This window comes from Cervus canadensis, chromosome 6, assembly GCF_019320065.1.
Source record: "Cervus canadensis isolate Bull #8, Minnesota chromosome 6, ASM1932006v1, whole genome shotgun sequence".
In the NCBI taxonomy this organism is placed as follows: Eukaryota; Metazoa; Chordata; class Mammalia; order Artiodactyla; family Cervidae; genus Cervus; species Cervus canadensis.
The window spans coordinates 68,461,695-68,483,208 of record NC_057391.1 but is presented as its reverse complement, the minus strand read 5'-3'; the positions used below and the strand labels follow the sequence as shown (position 1 = coordinate 68,483,208).

Below are 21,514 nucleotides of genomic sequence, written 5' to 3'. Positions count from 1 at the left end.
CCCTTCCCAGAGGCAGTGACATCTAAGCTAGGATGTACACAGGAGATGTGAAGGGGGTGGGGGAGGGGTGTGGGCGATGGAGAGGAAAGAATTTCAGGGGGGAAGGTGTGTGCAGAAGTAGCAGGAGGGAGAAAGTCCAGCTGATCTGATAGGCTGACAGGTGTGTCAAAGGACAGAGTACAGAGTTTGAGACAGGGGAGATAAGGCCAGAGAGGTGGGACAGGCCCAGGGCCTTATGTTCATGTTAAGGAGTTTGGATCTGTCTTGAGAGAGGCAAGAGGCTATGGAGGATTTCCAGCAGGATCTAAACATGGTGATATCCCCATTGTATACAAGAATCAGTCTGGCTACAATTTTTAAAAAACGAGCTCAGAGGGACCAAGACCAGGAGAAGGTTAACAATCATCAGCCAAATGAGAGATGATCCAACCCATGCCCATAGTAGTGACAGAATGTTAAGGATGGCGGGGGGTGGAATAAAAGCAAAAGAGGGCAGAGCCTGACTTCTCAGATGTCTGCATAGGCAACTGCATGGATGAAGGTGGCATTGCCCCAGAGAGGGAAAACTAGTTTGGAGGTAGGCAGAACTCATTTCAGATGAGTTCAGAATAACAGTGCCTGAAGACGTCTAAGTGGAGGAAGTGGATACAGGGAAGACTAGGAAACAATGACACCAAAAGGTAAGCAGAGTGCTGGGCAGAGGAGAGACAGCTCAGGGAGAACTGTGGAGCGGAGGACGCGGGGCCTCTGGCCGGGCTCTAGGGTGACGGGCAGTACAGCGGGAGTAATGTACACGGGAGGCTGGAATCAGGGGAACAGCGGACCATGGGGACAGCAGGCACCGGGGTATATTCTGTCTGGGGATCAGACCTGAGAAACAGCTTCCATTAGTTGGTTAAAGAAAGTCATGAAGCTAGCTCCTAAGAAAGCCATTTTCTTCTCTTCCAGAGTTAAAGCTAGCATTTTGGATAACATCTAAATGAATTTGCATCCTATATGTAAACGCTTCCAGGAATAAGGACCTCAAAGTGAGAGAATATAGCTACACTAATGCAAATTTATCAACAATATTAGAAAATCAGGAGCACAATGCTCCAAAGGGGAGGTGGAAGAGTTTTTGTATCTCATTCAACTCAGAATTCCAACACTCCAGTCTCAAAGTCTAACAGGCATTGTTTTTTGTTTTTTGTTTTTTTAGGCGTTGCTTTTATGTCACATAGGAAGGAACATTTTCTTTCTTCAAGGAGAGTTTCATGTAGGACTGTGGGATAATGCTCGGGTTGTTTTTAACAAATTTTAATACTGGAAATTTTTATGTAAAAAATAAAACGTTTCTGCCCTCACTGACAAAAGAAAGTGACAATTTTAACTAATACATATTACTTTCTCCTGCGCAGCCTGGCATTGGAATTTCATGTGATTTTTATATTTGAGATGAACAGCGCCACCTAATGGCCACAAACCATATTCCGAAAGAGAGGAAGAGAACTAACATTGAAAAAACTAAAACAGGGCATCTGGTCCCATCACTTCATGGCAAGTAGATGGGAAACAGTGGAAGCAGTGACAGATTTTATTTTCTTGGGCTCCAAAGTCACTGTGTATGGTGACTGCAGCCATGAAATTAAAAGACACTTGCTCCTTGGAAGGACAGCTATGACAAACCTAGACAGAATATTAAAAAGCAGAGACATCACTTTGCTGACAAAGACCTGTAGAGTCAAAGCTACGGTTTTTCCAGTAGTCATGTATGGTTATGAGAGCTGGATCAAAAAGAGAGCTGAGTGCCAAGTAATTGATGCTTTTAAATTGTGGCACTGGAGAAGACTCTTGAGAGGCCCTGGGACAGCAAGGAGACCAAACAAGTCAATCCTAAAGGAAATCAACCCTGAATATTCATTGGACGGACAGATGCTGAAGCTGAAGCTCCAACACTTTGGCCACCTGATGTGAAGAGCCTACTTATTGGAAAAGTCTTTAATGCTGGGAAGGATTGAGAGCAGGAGAAAGGGGCAACATTGGATGAATGGTTGGATGGCATCACTGACTCGATGGACATGAATTTGAGCAGACTCCAGAGATAGTGAAGGACAGGGAAGCCTGGCATGCTGCCATCCATGGGGTTGCAAAGGTTGGAAATGATTTAGTGACTGAACAGCAATAACAAAATCATTAGAAACACCTTGGATGAAATAATATATTCAACTATGATGATTCTTTTTTTTTTAAAAGAGGTAAATTAGGAGTATCAATAGAAGGATTTTATCTTGATTTCTACAAGGCTAATGTGGGACTAATCTTCTGCATGGAAATAATTATTCCACACACTCTCCCTGGGGACATTATGGGTCTCCCAAATGCATCTTGGACTCCAGAGAAGGAACCTTAAGCTGGCATCCACTAATTCTGTCGGGAAAGCTGTAGGATGTGGCATGACCCTTTGCCAGCCCAGCTCTGGAATCAAAGGAATTTTCCATTGCTCACACATGCCATCCAGTTCTGGAGGCATAAGTGAGAGAAGGGATGGGAGGAGCATGGCTGTGCACCATCTTAGTCAAGCTTGCTGCTCTAAGAACAATGCCTCCCAGACTGAGACTTGGGTGTGGGGCTCCCAAGTCAAATGAGTCACCTTCCCTTCCAGGTCACTAGCGTCTACAAGGCTACGTCATTTTGGTCTCAGTCTTTCTGAGGTGGTTTGAACCATAGGCTATAGAAATCTATAACTTCCTGTAAGAATTGTTCTAAAATAGCCTGCTCTAATTGAGAAGGGATTTTAAACAATAAAGTGCGCTGTTTCACTCTTCCCTCATCACATAGAATATTCAAAATGACCAAAATTCCACTAAAATGTGGAAAAGCAATATTTTATTGTGTAGTCTTTTCTACCTGCCTTTAAGTTCTTTGGGGAGTGAAGATCACATACTGCTTTATGTACAATCGCAAATGTTTCTTGAATTAACTTCCAGGCTTACAAGAATGCAAGGGGACTTCATAATGCAAAAGCCCCCAAAAAGCAGCAAAAGAGCTAAACAAAAAAGTTAAAACATAAGTTTTTTATGTAAGGTTTATTATGTTATGTGGCACTAGTGGTAAAGAACCTGCCTGCCAATGCAGGAGACATAAGAGGTGCAGATTCAATCCCTGGGTTGGGAAGATCACCTGGAGGAGGGCATGGCAACCCACTCCAGTATTCTTGCCTGGAGAATCCCATGGACAGAGGAGTATGGTTGCAAAGAGTTGGACACGACTGAAGAGACTTAGCATGCACGCATGCATGGAGATCATCAGAAATGACGATTTTGCAAATTGGTGTCAGTACTAAACAATCACTTTCTTTGCTTTCTTCTTGGACTCTGATAAGTTCCCAAAATATGTTGGAAAGGGAGAAGAGGGAAGAGAGGTGATAAGAAATGGCTTGGGAAGAAATTTGAGAATTGTGGGCTAAATGTCATGGAGACCAGGATATCACTTACCAGGCTTCACCACATGCCAGGCACTGGATTCAGCATCTTGTGTGCATTACTCCATGTTAGCCTTATCACCATTCTTGAAGATAGATGTTACTATCCCATTTTTGAAGAGCAGGCAAAGAGAAAAGATATTTTGAAGCTTGGTTGTTCAGTTGCTAACGTGTCCTACTCTTTGTGACCCCTTGGACTGTAGCTCGCCAGGCTCCTCTGCCCATGGGATTTCCCAGGCAAGGATACTGGAGTGGGTTGCCATTTCCTTCTCCAGGGGATCTTCCTGACTCAGGGATCAACCTGCATCTCCTGCTTGGCAGGTGGATTCTTTATCACTGGGCCACCGGGGAAGCCCCCAAGTAAGGTATATCTATAAGTAAGTAAGTGGTTCTGTCCACTTGCTGGTCCAGGGGCTGGGAATAGTAGTTTCACCTTGTGCTTCTCCCAGGGGAGATTTTTTTTTAAATTTCTTCAAATAATTGTGTTCAGCATAATGGTCTGAGAAACACTTTCTTGGATCTGGAGGAAGGTCTTTAGGGATATGCCATAGGGATATCTCTGATCTTTCTCTTTATTTCTTTTGAATTTTTTAAACTGTAAAATGCTTTGTTGTTTCCTCTATTTATAAAAGCAAGCCATGCTCAGTAAATAATTTTTTGGGTGATTCATACAAGCATTAAAAAAATAATAATAATTAGTAGTAGTGTGGCCCCTCAGAGATAAACCCTGACCTTTTTTGCATGCATCTCTCTCCAGGCCCTCTTCCATGTTTTACATCAGTTCAGTTCAGCTGCTCAGTCATGTTTGAATCTTTGCGACCCCATGGACTGCAGCACGCCAGGCTTCCCTGTCCATCATGTTTACATATACCCACACATATTTTAACAACAATAGAATCAAAAACGCATACTATTGAACAAATTTTTTCAGTTTCCAGTATACCGTGGACACCTTTCCATGACAATAACACATTGGAGCTCATCTTACCATCAAGTAAATCTACACCTAGTAAACAAGTCAACACTGAGGCAAATCCAGTCAGTATTTTCAAGTAACTTCTTTTTTAAAAAAAATTCCTGAACTCATTATTTATTTATTTACTTATTAGTTTTGGCTGTGCTGGGTCTTCCTTGCTTCAGGCTTTCTCTAGTTGCAGCGAGTGAGGGCTACTCTCTCCTTGTGGTGTGCGGGCTTCTCATTGCAGTGACTTCTCTTGTTGTGGAGCAGAGGCTCTAGGGCATGTGGGCTCAGTAGCTGCAGCTCCCAGGCTCTAGATCACAGGCTCAACATTAGTGGTGCACGGGCTGCATGTGGAATCTTGGCTGGACCAGGAATCGATCGTGTGTTTCCTGCATTGGCAGGTGGATTCTTATCCATTGTACCACCAGAGAAGCCCCCAGTCAGCATTTTGATTGGTGACTTGAATGAAGGATTATAAGTTGAGGTTAAGGTTATTTTGATCAAATATTTAGATAATACAAAACTAGCCGAGATGGCTAATGCACTAAAGAAGCAGAATGTAAATCATCTTAATAAATGCTGTTATGACTCTAAATTGAAGTAGAACAACAAATATAAAACTTCAAGTCTTTGTAGCATCTCCCTGACCAATCCCCATATTTGGGGAGAGTTCTGAAGAAGTGGGGTGAAGACAGGGCAGGCAAATCAACCACCCACTTCAGTCAGTATCAACAAAGAAAGCGTAGCAAGAGAAGCGGTGCAACATAAGCCGTGAGAATGATAAATCTCAATGCAAACTTATTACCTCAGAAAAGCTTGGTCACCCACGCTATAGACGGGCAGGTTCTGGGGCAGTTTCCCTGGTAAGACCTTCCTGGGAGAAATCCTGATATTTAGATCACGGGTGCTACCCAGAGGCTAGCTTTTCACAGCTTGCAAGGAGGAGGCTGACTGCTTTGTGTGCAGACAGAGACTGGGACCTGGCAAGATCATTGAACACGTTTTAAAAATCGAGCTAAGTAAAACTCTCACTAGAGAAGACTGATCGCCCACAGATCACTTCTAACAGAGAGCTCGGATCTTAGCGAACTCGCTATGTTGGGGAAATGAAGTGATTTGGTCTCCAAGATGAGTGTCTGTACAAGTTGGATAGTGGGGACTCTGCCATCTCAACGTGGGGATGAGCTGTCATCCCAGTTGAATGTAAGGACTGCCAGAGGTCAACTGTGTGAACTTACAGGGGGTGGGCCAAATAGGGGTCATCCCCCTGCTTCTGGAAGGAAGACCTAGGACCAGCACTTAACAAGGCTGTTTTCTGTTGCTGTCACCCTCCCTGTCCAGGCACTGGGGTGCTGTCCCTGGAATGGTCATTAGAGATGGGGTAAAGAAGGGCCTACAGGTAGCCAGAAGTTTCTTCTTTGAGCCTTAGCTGGCAGGCCCTGAAAGAAGGCAGGAGGCTTACCGGATCACAAGGCTATGGCCAGTCAGGCCTTTTAGGGCTTTGCCTTAACAGATTCCTTTTGCCAACCTCGGAAGTTAATAAAGATGAGCTTACCTTTGATTGATTTTACAATTTCCCACTTTCACTGCCCAATCATTCACAGTTAAGTACACAGGGATCCTCACACATACTATTCTCACAGATATCTCTTTCAAAGGGTTATCACACGGCTCTGTGAGTAGATAGGAAAGATCCCTTGTGGGTGGTGTTTTAATTTCTCCTCATTGATTGGACCAGAGTTAGGTCTATCACATTTTCCCTAAAGGCAATCATGTACTGATTTACTAGATGGTCTATCTAAAATGTATGTCACTTCCCTGTTCAAGGAATTCTAGGACTCCCGGGCCAATGTTCTACACAGAGGGAACTGTGGGCACAGCTATTCTACTGTCAATCATTATTAAACTCTTTGTCAATCTAGTGGAGCAATCTAACCAGAAAAACCTGAGTGTTTGCTGCTTTTATCATTTTTCTATAACCTTAGACTCTGAAGACTGTAATCAGTTGTAGACTGGGATATACTAGCTCAATATTGAGGCCCCAGGCCCATTTCCACCCTCACCTGAAAGGTTTATAAGAAATCCACACCTAATACTACTGTGTTTCAAAGTCAGCAATAACAGTCCATGGATGGATCAGACAACACCAATGCCATGGTCTTAATATGAAGAACCAGAAAGGCATAATCACCAGCTGACCCCATTTTTTACTGTTGTTGTTTAGTCACTAAGTCGTGTCTGACTGTTTGCAACCCCATGAACTGCAGCACACCAGACTTCCCTGTCCTTCACTAGTTATCTTTTATTATCACAAAGAAAAGCCAGTTGTTCTAAATCCAAAACCATCAACTTCCTAGTTTTACATAATTTTTAAACATACATAGACCCTTCTCAATATAAAAGGTAGATGTTCTGTGAGAAATTTATTGAGATTTGCTTATGGATAAAATGCGTGTTTGGTTATAAGAGATATAAGTTTTTCAAGCTACAACCATTGAGGCTATACGTTGAATATCAACTTGTTAGAGCAAATGCCAAATTATCTCTTAAGGAGAATCTGGGAAACAACAGATGGTCATTTCTTAGCCCAGCTCCAGGTGGAGGTGCAGTGGCCTTCTGTCCGCCATATGTGCCTGTGAGTTACCTCCGATTTAATAAGAAGTTGTCAATCCCTCCCTAGCTTGCTTGCTTATTAAAACACATGGCTCTGAGTTTAACTGGGGCTCTAGGAACGTACCATGATGTTTCTCATTTTCGTTTTTTAATTAAATGATTTTTGGCTGCACTGGGTCTTCATTGTTGCATGCGGACTTTCCCTAGTTACAGTGAGTGGGGGCTACGGTCCAGCTGTGGTGCATGGGCTTCTCATTGCTGTGGCTTCTCTTGTCGCAGCTCACAGGCTCTAGAGTGCTCCAGCTTCAGTAGTTGTGTCACATGGACCCAGCTGCCCAGCAGGATGTGGGATCTTCCCGGATCAGGGATCAAACCCGTGTCTCCTGCACCGGCAGGCAAATTCCAAACCACTGGACCACCAGGGAAGTCCAAACTTACCATGATGTTTAATCTTGGAACTCACAGCTGCTCCTTAATTATTGAAAACTTCAGAAAATGAACGATATTTATGAAAGACTACCTGAAGGACAGCAGTGGACCCAGTCTTTAAGATCAGCCATTATCAAACCTCTTTTTTAACCAAAGAACTCTTGTTCAAACAATGTTTTTCTTAAAAGTCCAGGATCAGAGAAACGGGATGCAAAGGCGGGACCGGGAGCTTGGTTCCACAACTGATGGGCCCCTCAGAACATAGCCTGAGGACCACTGATAGAGCCTCTAACCCCATTCATAGACAGCGGGGCAGAGAAGCAGAGCGGCACGTGCAGACTGGACTGGGGACCTTCCTAGAATGGCTTCACGGAATTGTGCTTTAAACAAGCATCATCATATCTCACTCAGGCAGATGTTGTAAGAAACAGTGCTAGGAAACAAATGCAACATTTACTGCAAGGTTGTTGTTAAAGATATTGTTTACCTGGTTTTGTGACATCTTGTCTGGGAGAACCCCAAGGAGGAAATACTTCCTAGTCTTTGGACCAGAAATCACATTCTTTTGAGCTAATGTTTTTTTTCCTCCTATGGATGCAATGGTTGATCCCTCACTCTTGGTGTTGGTCACTAGAAAGTTTCAGAAGCAAGCCTGCAGACTACCCCCAGCAAGTCACACAATTTCACAGTAGGTACTTCATGAACCACTTCTCCCTCAGCTCCACCTTGTTTTCTAAAATATATTCCCTTAGCCTTCATTCTTTTGCTTTGAAGTACTTTTTGTATGTTGTTTGATTGCATATTTTAAAGCCACCTCAATATTTTTTAAAACATCATGTAAGAAAATTCTTACTAAGAACATCTTCCAGGACCTCCCTGGTGGTCTAGTGGCTAACACTCTGAGTTCCCAATGCAGGGGGCCCAGGTTGGATCCCTGGTCAGGGAGCTAGATCCCATAAGCTGCAACCAAAAGATAAGCACATGTCACAGTGAAGATCAAAGATCCTCATGCTGCAACTAGCTGACACAGCTAAATAAACAGATATTTAAAAAGAACATCTACCAACTCAAGCAATGGAAGGCGCCAAGGATGATGAATGTCTAAACTCAAAAAGGACCGAATCAGGAAACTAAGCAAGAATATTCTGGAAATAAAAATCCTGGCGCACACATGATAGCCATCTTCACCGTTCTTCCCTGGTGGCTCAGACAGTAAAGCGTCTGCCTGCAATGCGGGAGACCTGGGTTGAATCCCTGGGTTGGGGAGATCCCCTGGAGATGGAAATGGCAACCCACTCCAGCACTCTTGCCTGGAAAATTCCATGGACGGAGGAGCCTGGTAGGCTATAGTCCATGGGGTCGCAAAGAGTCGGACACGACTGAGGGATTTTACTTTCTTTCACTTCCTTCCCCCAGTGATTTTGCTACTTGGCCAGTTTGAGAACCACTGGATCAGGTATCATGTCGGGTCCTGGTCCCTTTAAGATGCCCAAACTTTGGTTTAGAAGTTGACACAATACAGCTATCCTCACAGTATCCTTCCTACTAAAAGAAAACTGAAAATTTTAGACACAACCACTTTCAAATTCACATTTCAGAGAGAAAGGTCAAGGGCCCCTGCCATCCTCCAAGGGTAATATAATCTTCAGATTGAACACTAACAAGGCACTTTGATCAGCGCACATGACAAGTACAGGTTCCCAGCTTCTGGGCCAAGGTATTTAAATATTTATATCTGTGACCTAGATAGTGAAATTAGAAGTATGTTTCTTCGGTTCATTGATGCTATCAAAGATCATTAAGCACCTCCTTCTTGGGCACTTCAGTTTTACTAAGATGAGCCCTCCCTCCTCACATTATGGGTGGCAGAACACAGGGCTTTGTCCTCATGTGGCAACCAACATCTGCTTTATTCAATTTCAAAGCTGATAACTTTTTGAAAACAATTTTAAGTGTTTAACTATTCACTCCTGATTCAGTCAGGAATTCCTAGGTTTCAAATAGATATTGCCAGGACTTCCCTGGTGGCCCAGTGGCCAAGACTCTGTGCTCCCAATGCAGGGAGACTGGGTTCGATCCCTGGTCAGGGAACTAGATGCCACATGCCACAGTGAAGATCAAAGACCCTGAGTGCTGCAACTAAGACCCAGCACAGTTAAATAAATTAATTGATATTTAAAAACACAAATAGATATCATGACTGTGTGAAAGAGAAAACCAGAGGATATATCACATCCAGGTGAGGGTGGCCTCTAGCCTCAACAGACAGGCTGGTTCCTTAGACACTGCTCTGCCCCTGTCCCCTCTCTCTTCCCATCCTCACCCTCGTATATGCCCATCTCACCTTTCACAGTACATAGCCCAATTCACTTTTGATTATACACTTTCTTGTTTCTAGTTACAAAGCTCTTCCTTTCCCTCTATCTCAATTCTGTCACCCAACTTGTCCTCCTGATATTTTGGGTGCCTCTCTCTTCTGCCAACTCACCAAGTACAACTCCTGCAGCCAAATTTTATGCACACAGTTCAAGTCCAATCCCATCACTTCTGGTTTGTCCAGCCTTTTAACCTGGCCATCCCACATCCAACGCCTGTGCCACCTATCTTGGTCCCATTGTTTATTTTATACTGGCCCCTGCAGCTCAACTCACCCAATTCTGCTTACACATGACCTCCACTGTTTTTTCAGGAAGTTAATGACCAAAAATCCCAACACACCACAGCAAGGAGTGGAAAGAATTCCTGTCTTTTCTGCCTTCAGTGCTTGCAGTACTGATTCACTCAAGTTTCTCTGTATCTTCCACTAGGGGGTACCACCCCATAATTTTTGAAACAGGAAGTCTGCTGAATACAGTTCTTAATGAAAAATGAAATCCAGGCACAGTGGATTTTTTTCAAACTTTTCTGAACACATGCTGTAATTTTATGAAGCAATTTAATTTGATTCCTTTAAAATAAAAGCTGCCCCATGGGCAGAGTAATAGGCAGCAATCTTGAGCTGTATAAACTTATATAAGGGAATGCCAATTAAAAACCCTTGGCTCTATTACGGTAAGATAAATAGTCATGAATTAAATGAAATAAATGCAAAACCTGAGTACAGCCAGACAAGTGAAATTATTTTTACTTAAGCAAGAGAAATAGACATGCTGAACAAAAGTTGGCTTTAAAACGAAGACGTTTGTTAAACAAAAATAAGGCAACTCAGATGTTCTGGGACTTGGCATAAATGGAACAGAATTCTCTTATCTTTGGGCTATAAAGGACTTGCAACGCTAAAAATCGGTTCAATTCTTTGGGATTTTTTTAAGAGGAAGTATGCCCAGACATTACACTGTAGTGACTGAAAATGCAGGATGCCTGAAATTTACTTTCCAATCTCCCACCTACCTCTATAAAAACTTGGCCAGTCTCCATCTCCTTAGCCTAAATCTTAGTTCTGCATCAGTTTGATGGCTTTAATGATAGGACCAACCACCTAGGTTTCGGGTGTGAATTACATGAGCTACTGCATATAAAATGCCTACAGAGTGATGGCCCACAGTAGGTACTCAAGAAAGGCTAACTATTTATTCAGTGAGTCAGTGCAGTGTACCGAAGACCTCTTAGGATGGCTAAGACAAGATATCTTTGCATTGAAAATGATATTTACTATCATTTTGGCAAACACACTCATACAGATAAGTAATCAGGAGACCAGAGAAGTTAAGCAATTTGACAAAGGTCACACAGCTATTTCTTGATAAACTTTAGAATAGAACTTGGACTTCCTTAATGTCAGGCAACTTTCTTTCCCTTATCCTATATTGTTTCTCCTAGTATCTGATAGTTTATTCACGCAGATTTAATACATTCTGGGGCTAACAATGGGTTTTGTTGGCAAAGTTTTGGTGAATGTAGCCAAGTAAACATTGTTGCAGCAATGTCAAAGACTCCTTGGTGAATGTAGCCAAGTAAAAAAACATTGTTGCAGCAATGTCAAAGACTCCAGCAGTATGTATCTTTAACAGGTTTGACTTTGAAGCCCCTTTCCTACTTTTAGAAACTTACCCTTAGGAAATAATATAAAATGAAAGGTTATATGCAAAAAGATGTTTGCCACCATATTCTTTGGAATACTGAAAAAATAAAAATAATCTACATGTCCAACAATAGGAAAGTAGTTTAATATGGCAGAAGCATGGATTCTGGAACCATTTAAAAATTATGAAGACCACAAAGAAACAGATAATATTTACTTTATTCATCTCATTGCATAAGGAGGTAATTTAACACATAGAATGATAATGTATTTTTGTAATTAAAATCAATTAAATAATTATATAGATAAATCCAGAAAATAAAAGAAAAAATAAAGTGATTTTAGGAATACTGGAATTGGAAATGACTTTTTCTTTCACTGTGAGTTCTTTTCATGATAAAGAGATGGAATAAAGACTTGTTGAGTGAACTTTCTTTATTGGGACTGGGAAAGATTTACATGATCCAAGTATCCTTTAGTGCATCATGATGACATATAGCCAAATGAAAGACAGGTCAGAGTCCTCACCACACACTGAACTGAGGCCCACAGCAATGTATCCCCATCCTTGGCCTCTCAGAATTTACAAGCTGATAGAGAAGACATGACATAAACCTGGATCTCGACACTGCTCAACCTGCAAAATCTTTAACATCCCATCTCAAGCCAGGGCTGTTCCCCTCCCAGCTTTCATGCCACCTGCTTATTAACATCATTAGAACTGCCAGTCTGCTGGTCCCTATGCTCTCTTTTGTTCCCACAGCTTTGTTTCATTTTTCTTTGCTATTCTGCTTAAATACTAAGGCATCTCACTTTAGCTACCCTGTCCACAATAAACTGCAGTATCTTAGACCTTTATTTCTAATTCATCTGAGCTGAAAGCCACCATAAGCTGGATGTGTTCACTTGTCTTGGCCCAGCCTGGGTTGCAGGACTTCCCTAGATGAAGCCACCCAACATCCCTTCCTAACCCCTGGTCAGCTTCCTCTCCTGCTCCTGGTGGTCCTGCCTAGTCTCAGGCTTTCCCTTCTCCCCCCAGCCCCCCAATGCACTTCACTGTACAGAAATTCTTACATGAGAAATTTCTTCCCTTGAGCCAAGCCCAAAGTCTAGCTGCATTCTGCATCCATTATTACTCCCTGCCTTCCAGTTTCAGAGGTGACCTGACCCTGCATGTGCCCTCGAACCCAGCACCTCCTGCCTATTCCCACTTTTGTACCATAAGCTTGTTGTTCCTCTGTTCAACTTTGCCTGAACTCTGATCGTCTTCCTTCAAACCCTTCTCCCCTCCAACTCTTGCCATCATCTATAAAGAAGCCTTTCCCTTGAGATGGATACATACTCTTCTAAATGATTACCACTTGCCTTTCTCCTCCCCTCCCCCTACCTTGGCTGTCTCCAAGTCCTCTTTGCCTCATCTAAGATAACCTGACTCCTCCCACTCTACCACCCAAATTGTTCCCACAGAAACTAAATCCAAAGGTGCCTTTTCATTTCATATCTCACTAGAAATCCTCAGCTGTGTTTCACCCTGTTAACCATTCCTTGTCTTGAAACATTCTCTTGACTTTTGGGACACTCCACTGTGACCTTAGTTATTGGATAGTTATGTGAATGAAAAAACAAATGTCGCTTGGGGAGGGGAGAGCTCGTAAGGCTCTCAGCTCAACAAGAGGGCTCACGCTTCAGGGGGGTGGTGGCAGGGCAGGTGTTAGATTTAAAATCCACTAGATGAAGTTTTGGGAACTGAATTCCTTCCTAGGGACTAGTTTTGTGAACTCTATGTCAAGTCAACTGATGACTCAATGATAACAGTGGTGGATGGAACCCATCGAAACGATACAAAGAACTGTTTATTCTTTTATCTCATGGAAGGACAGGTGTAGTGGAGACTGGATCATACTACAGGAACTTGTGGACAATGCTGGGATTTCCTCTCTTGAAGATGATCAGGAGTGAGGGAAGTGGAATTCAAGTCAGCTGGGTCTCCCTCAGTCTTCTCTAACAGCTAAAGCTTCCAAACTGCATTCATTCTATTCAATAAGACAGAGTGAATTTTCCATTATTAAAAAATTACTTTTTAATTTTAGTATCATTCTTGTAAAGTACAATCTGGTACTTAAGTATAAGATGTTTCTCATCTATTTTGATTCTTTCTTAATTTTAAGTAATATGTCTTCTATTAGACTGCAAAAGGCCTTGATGTCAAGGGTCCTTTTTAGTTTGTCTTTTGTCTTCTACATTCCTTAGCATAATAAGACTGACACTAGAAAAATGCTAAAAACAAAAATCCCAATTAAAGACCTAAATATTAGATAGGATAGCAGAAAACTCTGAGAGGAAAACATAGGTAGAACAGTCTCTGACATAAATCACAGCAAAATCTTTTTTAATCCATCTCCCAGAATAATGGAAATAAAAGTAAAAATAAACAAATGAGACTGACTTAAACTCAAAAGCTTTTGCACAGCACGAAAAAGTGAAAGTTGCTCAGTCGTGTCTGACTCTTTCCCATGGACAATATAGTCCATGGAATTCTCCAGGCCAGAATACTAGAGTAGGTACCCCTTTTCCTTCTTTCCAACCCAGGGATCGAACCCAGGTCTCCCGCATTGCAGGCAGATTCTTTACCAGCTGAGCTATCAGGGAAACAAAACAAAAAGACAACAAAAGATTGGGAGAAAGTACTTGCAAATGGTGTGACTGATAAGAGATTCAGTTCAGTTCAGTTCAGTCACTCAGTCTTCCGACTCTTTGAGACCCGATGAACCACAGTACACCAGGCCTCCTTGTCCATCACCAACTCCCGGAGTCTACCCAAACCCATGTCCATTGAGTCAGTGATGCCATCGAACCATCTCATCCTCTGTCGTCCCCTTCTCCTCCTGCCCTCAATCTTTCCCAGCATCAGGGTCTTTTCAAATCTGAAAATTTACAAACAGCTTATGACACTTAATAGCATCAAAACAAACATCCCACTCAAAAAATGGGCAGAAGACCTGAATAGACAGTTCACTAACGAGGACGTACAGATGGACAATAGGCACATGAAAAGATGTTCAAAATCACTACTTACTTGAGAAATGCAAATCAAAGCTACAATGAGATATCACCTCACACCAGTTAGAGTGGCTACCATCAAAAAAAATCCACAAACCACAAATACTGGAGAGGATGTGGAGAGAAGGGAACTCTCCTACACTGTTGGTGGGAATGTAAATTGGTACAGTCACTATGGAGAACAGTATGCAGGTTCCTTAAAAACTAAAAACAGAGCCACCATATGACCCTGCAATTCCACTCCTGAACATGTATCCAGAGAAAAACATGGCCTGAAAAGATACATGCACCCCAATGTTCACTGCACACTGTTTACAATGACCAAGACATGGAAGCAACTTTAATGTCCATCGACAGAGGAATGGGTAAAGAAGACGTGGTATATAAATACAATGGAATAATACTCAGCCATTAAAAAGAATGAAATAAGGCCACTTGCCACAACATGGATGGACTTAAAGAGTGTCATACTAAGTGAGAGTATCATACTAAGTGAAGTAAGTCAGACAGACAAGGAGAAATATAACATCCTTTATATGTGGGATCTAAAAAGAAATGGTACAAATGAACTTATAAAACAGAAAGAGACACAGAAAACAAACTCATGGTTGCAGTGGGGAAGGGATAGTTAGGGACTTTGAAAAGGTCATGTACACACTGCTATATTTAAAATGGATAACCAACAAAAACCTATTGCATAGCACACAGAACTCTGCTCCATGTTATGTGCCAGCCTGGATGGGATGGGGTTTGGGAGAGAATGGATACATGTATATGTATGATTGAGTTCCCTTCAGTGTTCACCTGAAACTATTACAACATTGTTAACTGGCTATACCCCAATACAAAATATTTTTGGAGTTAAGAAAAATAAAAAGAAATATACAAACAAACAAAAAAAATCCTGTTGTTTAATTTAGCAAGTATTTTAACGTTCCAAATTTCAATTGACTCCAGAATGTGATATATTATTCTAGGTGCAGAACTGTCATATAGAAAATATTTAAGTTATTAGCATTTTATGAATGGGAAGAGAGGCAGAAACACCTCAATACCTAAGAAGGATTTGGCACAAAGTTGAAATGGCCTGACACCTTCTTGTGTATATTGTACCAACCTAGATATAAAAGCTGGAATCCCAAGCAATGTTCAGAACTAACTCGGGTTTTCTTTGCACTAAGTCCTACAAATCCTTGTAGTTCACCTTAGGCCAAAAGTCGTAACATCCTTGACTGTGGATAGCAGCTAGGTCTTTTGGAACTTTGGATTAGGCTTTTTTTTTTTTTTTCCCCAGTCAGGGAAATAATCTGAAAAGAGAAAGAAATTACATGTAGTCCAGTGCATTTTTCTGTTTGTGTGGTTCCTCCACCAGCTAAAGATATTTAAAGGCTCTTGAACCTCTTGCATCTTTAATTCTCTTTTTTAAGTGTCATTTTATTTTTAGATAACTTTCCTTTTTTTTTTTTTTTTAGCTCTACAGCCAGATTAGGGCATCTAGCTGGAAAATCATTTTCCCTTAAAAAAAAAAAATGCTAGAATTTGAATGCAGGCATGGAATTTCAAACATTTACTACAGTGCAATTCTTCGGACATTAACATTTATCGCTGAAAGATAACTGAAAAGGGTCCTTAAATTAACCTACAAAGACAAGAGGCTCTAGAGACACTTTTCCCGCCTTTCAGATAAAAGAGGATTCACTACCTGTAATCTTCAAAGCTCCAGGACGCACGATGCAATCCCTCAGTGGAACTTTGTGCTAGAAGCTGCAGCTTCTGTGATTTCGGGCAAGACTGGCCCAGGCACTCCGGTCACATAGAAAGCGGAAGGGAAGAAGTACCTGAGCAAGGTAGGAGCCACTCAGAAGCAGCCTGGGGCCGCCACTCACCTCGAGGAGGAGGAGCTGGCGCCAGGACCCACCCGGATGGAGAGGACAAGTGAACCCGGGCCCGCCAGGTGAGGGAAGGGAACGCCAGCCCTACTCAACCCCAGAAGAGGCGGGGCGCGGCTCGCGATTACCCGCAGGGGCGGAGCCGGTCGAGCACCTGGGCCGAGGCGGAACCGAGGGGATCCAGTCACCACCAGAAGAACCTGGTACTAAGACTCACCTGTGCGGGGGCCTGAGGCCGGGCCAGGGCCAGAACACACCTGAGCCGGCGGAAACCTGCCCCGAAGGGCGAGGCACCCCCCCGGGCCGCCGCAGCCGAGCGCCCCTTCGTGGGTCCGCGCGGCGCCATGACCTGGAGCGCCACCGCCCGGGGCGCGCACCAGCCGGACAACACCGCGTTCACGCAGCAGCGGCTCCCCGCCTGGCACCCGCTGCTGTCGGCCAGCATCGCGCTGCCGCTCTTCTTCTGCGCCGGCCTGGCCTTCATCGGCCTGGGCCTGGGCCTCTACTACTCCTCCAACGGCATCAAGGAGCTCGCGTACGACTACACCGGCGACTCGGGCACCGGCAACTGTTCGGTGTGCGCCACGGCCGGCCAGGGCCGCGCGCCGCCGCCCCCCTGCTCCTGCGCCTGGTACTTCTCGCTGCCCGAGCTCTTCCAGGGCCCCGTGTACCTCTACTACGAGCTGACCAACTTCTACCAGAACAACCGGCGCTACGGCGTGTCCCGCGACGACTCGCAGCTGAGCGGGCTGCCGAGCTCGCTGCGCCACCCGGTCAACGAGTGCGCCCCCTACCAGTACAGCGCGGCCGGCCTGCCCATCGCGCCCTGCGGCGCCATCGCCAACAGCCTCTTCAACGACTCCTTCTCGCTGTGGCACCAGCGCCAGCCCAACGGGCCCTACGTCGAGGTGCCGCTCGACCGCACCGGCATCGCCTGGTGGACCGACTACCATGTCAAGTTCCGCAACCCGCCGCTGGTGAACGGCAGCCTGGCGCTGGCCTTCCAGGGCACCGCGCCCCCGCCCAACTGGCACCGGCCGGTCTACGAGCTGAGCCCCGACCCCAACAACACCGGCTTCATCAACCAGGACTTCGTGGTGTGGATGCGCACGGCTGCGCTGCCCACCTTCCGCAAGCTGTACGCGCGCATCCGCCAGGGCAACTACTCGGCCGGGCTGCCGCGGGGTGCCTACCGCGTCAACATCACCTACAACTACCCGGTGCGCGCCTTCAGCGGCCACAAATGCCTCATCTTCAGCAGCATCTCGTGGATGGGCGGCAAGAATCCGTTCCTGGGCATCGCCTACCTGCTGGTCGGCTCCCTCTGCATCCTCGTGGGCTTTGTCATGCTGGCCGTCTACATTCGCTACCAGGACCAGAACGATGACGAGGAGGACGACGAGTGATTCCTGCTTTCAAAGTACCCTTTCTGCTCCTTGCCAAAACTCTTGCAAACTTCTTTAGGCTTCTCCCTCTCGACTGTCACCCAATTCCAACTTCGCCTCACTTTGCCTCCTGCTGTGGATGAGGGGACCAGAGAGAGAGAAATTAACACCCGATCAGGGGCTTCCAGGCTCTTTTAGGGTGTTTGAACTGCTAGAGCGAGACATTCCTACAAATTTCCCCCATCTCTTTCACGAGTGGACACGTTAGGTTCTTTGAGAGAGGAACGGACGCTTGCTTAGACACTCTTATTCAACCCCCATTTGATGAAGAGACAGACCTGTAGATGTTAAAAGAACTCTTTTGAGTTCTAACAGCTACTCATTGGTTCTGATTCTGACTTTGAAGCTAGAGCTTTAACCACTGTGGTACAGTGGTTTTCTTTTCTTGGGGGTAGGGATAAGTGTAGAGAGTGAAGCCCACAAATAACCAGCAGAGGCGTGGAGGAGTGGAGGAGAACATACTCTTTTAAAATGTAGATAGATTAGAAGGCCCCATCCCCAGAAATTCTGACACTATAATAAGGCTGTGGTGAGACCCTCGAAGCTGCAGTTTTAACAAACCCATCTGGAGATTCCTCCTGTATTCCCTCAAGTTTGGGAATCAGTGCCCTGAACCAGGCAGCAAGTAGGAAGCTGTTTCCCTATTCCCTCATATGTCCGAGGCTAAGTGTGACTCCATCACTGCCGTCCAGTTTTTCAGGTGGTAGTCTTTTCCCAGGGGCAGTGACAAGCATAATGTTCCAAGTTTGGTCTCACTCCTCCTTGAACATAGGAAGCTCTCTGTAAGATGCAGAGTAAGTGAAAACAGCAAGTTGGCATATAGATTTGCAGAGCAGGGTTTGTAACAATTCATTTGCTATTTTAGTGCAAGAAATTTAATTTTTTTTTTTTTTGGCCAGGTACTGTGTAGAAACTTGAAAATGTCAGGTCAGTTTGTACAGTTCAGTGGGAAGGTTTTAACCTTAAAATCAGATAGCTGAAGGGGACCTTAGAGGGAAAATGTTTTTCCTAAAGTCATATTGTGACTCAGTCTTGTCATCTAAATGATTTTTTATGCTTAGTGATTTTTTTATGCTTATGTTTCTCATACCTTTTCCCTTGTGTCAAAAAAAAATTAATGTTCTCAAATGAACCATGTTTGTTTTTAATAATATGTTGAAGTGAATACTAAGAAATTAGTCTTATGTAAATTAGACTCTTAAAAATTATTTGAACCATTGAGATACTTATGTAAATTACTCTTAAAAATTATTTGAACCATTGAGATAATGTTAAACTTTGACTACTCTAAAATCATTCTAATATATTGATATATAAAGTTACTGTAAGAAAATAGAATTTTTAAAAACCCTTTTATGGCAAAAGAACTTTAAAAAGTGAGATCATCTGCACAAGTTTATTTGCTGAAAGCAAACAGTTATTTGGTCTTCTGTCAGACTTCTTAGTGCCTGTTCTCTATTACAGCTACTTTCCAGTTACTACAATTTTTGCTCATGCCTATAAAGCAAGGCAATACTTTGAAGTTTTTTGTTTTTTTATTGAGTAGTCACAGAAATATTGAATTGTACTGAATAATTTATATTAATTTTATTTTATTCTTCTGGTTCTTTGAAAAATAATAGACATAGACAGCATGCATGTTCGCTGACATGTGTTGGATCTTCTGGAACAGTTGTGACTTAAGAGATTCTGTCCCAGTATTTACATAAGCCAAAAAATGTTTTATAATCCAAGTATGTTGGCTTCCTAACTCCTGATATGACAATTTTACTGTCAGATTGTGTAGTGTGATTTTAGACTGTGGATATGTGATTATATGTATATAGAGTAATTTTTATTTATCATGAATTTTTGATCAAGCGACTGCTTCTTTATAATTTACCACATTTTTTTACTACTTAGTTGAGAAGAACCATGTATATTACTATCATTTTTACAATATTCATTGCTATAAAATTTTAAGAGTCTACAAAATTAAAGGTATTCTGATTAAATCAATGAATATGGTTCCAGGCTCTCTTCTCTGGGTTTTTGAAAGAGAATAAAGGTTATATTTGTGTTGCCTTTGTTATCACATTTGCTTAATCCTTTTGAACTATGATCTTAAAGCCACAGACGTCAAAAAAGTTACCAGCTACCATCCACTTTGCTCATTTGTTATTAGCAGATTTATACTGCAGCAAGAAAATCGTCTTTCAGAATAAAGCTCAAATGAACTCAGTCTTTCAGTGTTAACTTCCTAACAGAATTTGAACTTACATCAATATCAACATGTAGTATGAATCAGACAATCCTTGACTGTTGTTTGAATTTGGTAAAATGTGGTCTATTTTTAATAATATTTAGTATTAAAAGTTACTAAAGAATGTGACTGCAGCAATCTTCTCCATTTCTGCATTTTACCCAAATTCTAAATTACAATTATTTATTGGGTATTTTGGACTACAAAACTTCAGAAACTTTAAAAGCAAAAAATGAAACATTTTCCTGCACTGTAGCATTTTGTTTAGTATCTCTGGATTCTAGCTAGGTTTGAATTCTCATGTTGTCCAGTAAATGCTTCCTAGCTAGAGCTGTGTAATCTGGAATGAGACCGAAAAGTGAACCTCAACAATTGGACTGGAAATGTGCTTTGATCTACTTTGTAAAGTAAACCACAAACAAAAGAGAAACTAATGTGGTTGGCAGGAACTCCCAATACAGAATAATGTAACAAGAAAGACTTTCCAAGAATCTCCAGAATCAAATTAACAATTCAAGGACTAGACAATTGTTTCAAATCAGAGACAGAATAACAGTCTGAGATTTTCTTTAGTAAAAAGTACCACTTCACACTATATAACCACAACCCTTTCGGCATCCTGGTGTCTGTGCCCTCTTCTTGTCATTGGGGATCTCAAAAGTCTTGAGTAAATTCTCAGTTATTGGTAGAACTACAATGTAATCAATTCCTTATATGCCCCTGGGCACATCAGTTATGGTGTACAAGTAACTGTAATAATAGTAAATGCCCTCTTCTTTTATTTTCATCAGGCATTTCTTTGCACCCTAGATTTTTTCCCACAGATAAAACATAGCTGACTGATTTAGATGACAAAATTGAATTTTTTTTTAACTTCAATTTTTTCCCCCCAGGAGAATTTCTCATAATTTCCCTCCAACAAAAGCAGTCACATAAAGTGTCATTAAGGAAGTCATTCAGTGAATCTGACTGAAATATATTAAGTTCCCAGAGAGATTTTACCCGAGAGTAGTATTTTGGTGTCAAGAATTTGCAAAAATTATAAACAGTTGTCGACTCACTGTATACTACCATCCCCCATGGTTTCTTTGATAAGACTAACAATGTGTATTCAGGGAAAAATACTTCCCCACTGGTTTGCCACCTGGCATTATAATTCTCACTGTTAGTGGTAATGATGTAAATTCGTTCACCACAGCAAGGTGGCATTTCTTTCTTTATGCACTTGGCTGAGCAGCTTAGCATGGCACAAGAAGACCCCAAGGCAGTGAAACCTACCATAGACTGTGGGGTGTGGAGGAAGAGGAGAAAAGAAAGAAAAAAAAGGTGCAGTTTGGAGCATGAAGCAGGGTGTCATGAAGAAGGGGGAGACTTGGCTGTGACTGGAACCCGCT

The 21,514-nt window shown here is 42.7% G+C and overlaps 1 protein-coding gene across 1 annotated transcript; it reads left to right on the top strand.

Moving 5' to 3' along the window:
* Positions 1-16,629: 16,629 nt before the first annotated feature.
* On the top strand, positions 16,630-19,949 carry TMEM30B (transmembrane protein 30B). The gene has a single exon (XM_043472240.1). The coding sequence runs from the start codon at positions 16,778-16,780 to the stop codon at positions 17,837-17,839; it is 1,062 nt and encodes a 353-aa protein (XP_043328175.1). The 5' UTR covers positions 16,630-16,777; the 3' UTR covers positions 17,840-19,949.
* The last annotated feature ends 1,565 nt before the right edge of the window (positions 19,950-21,514 follow it).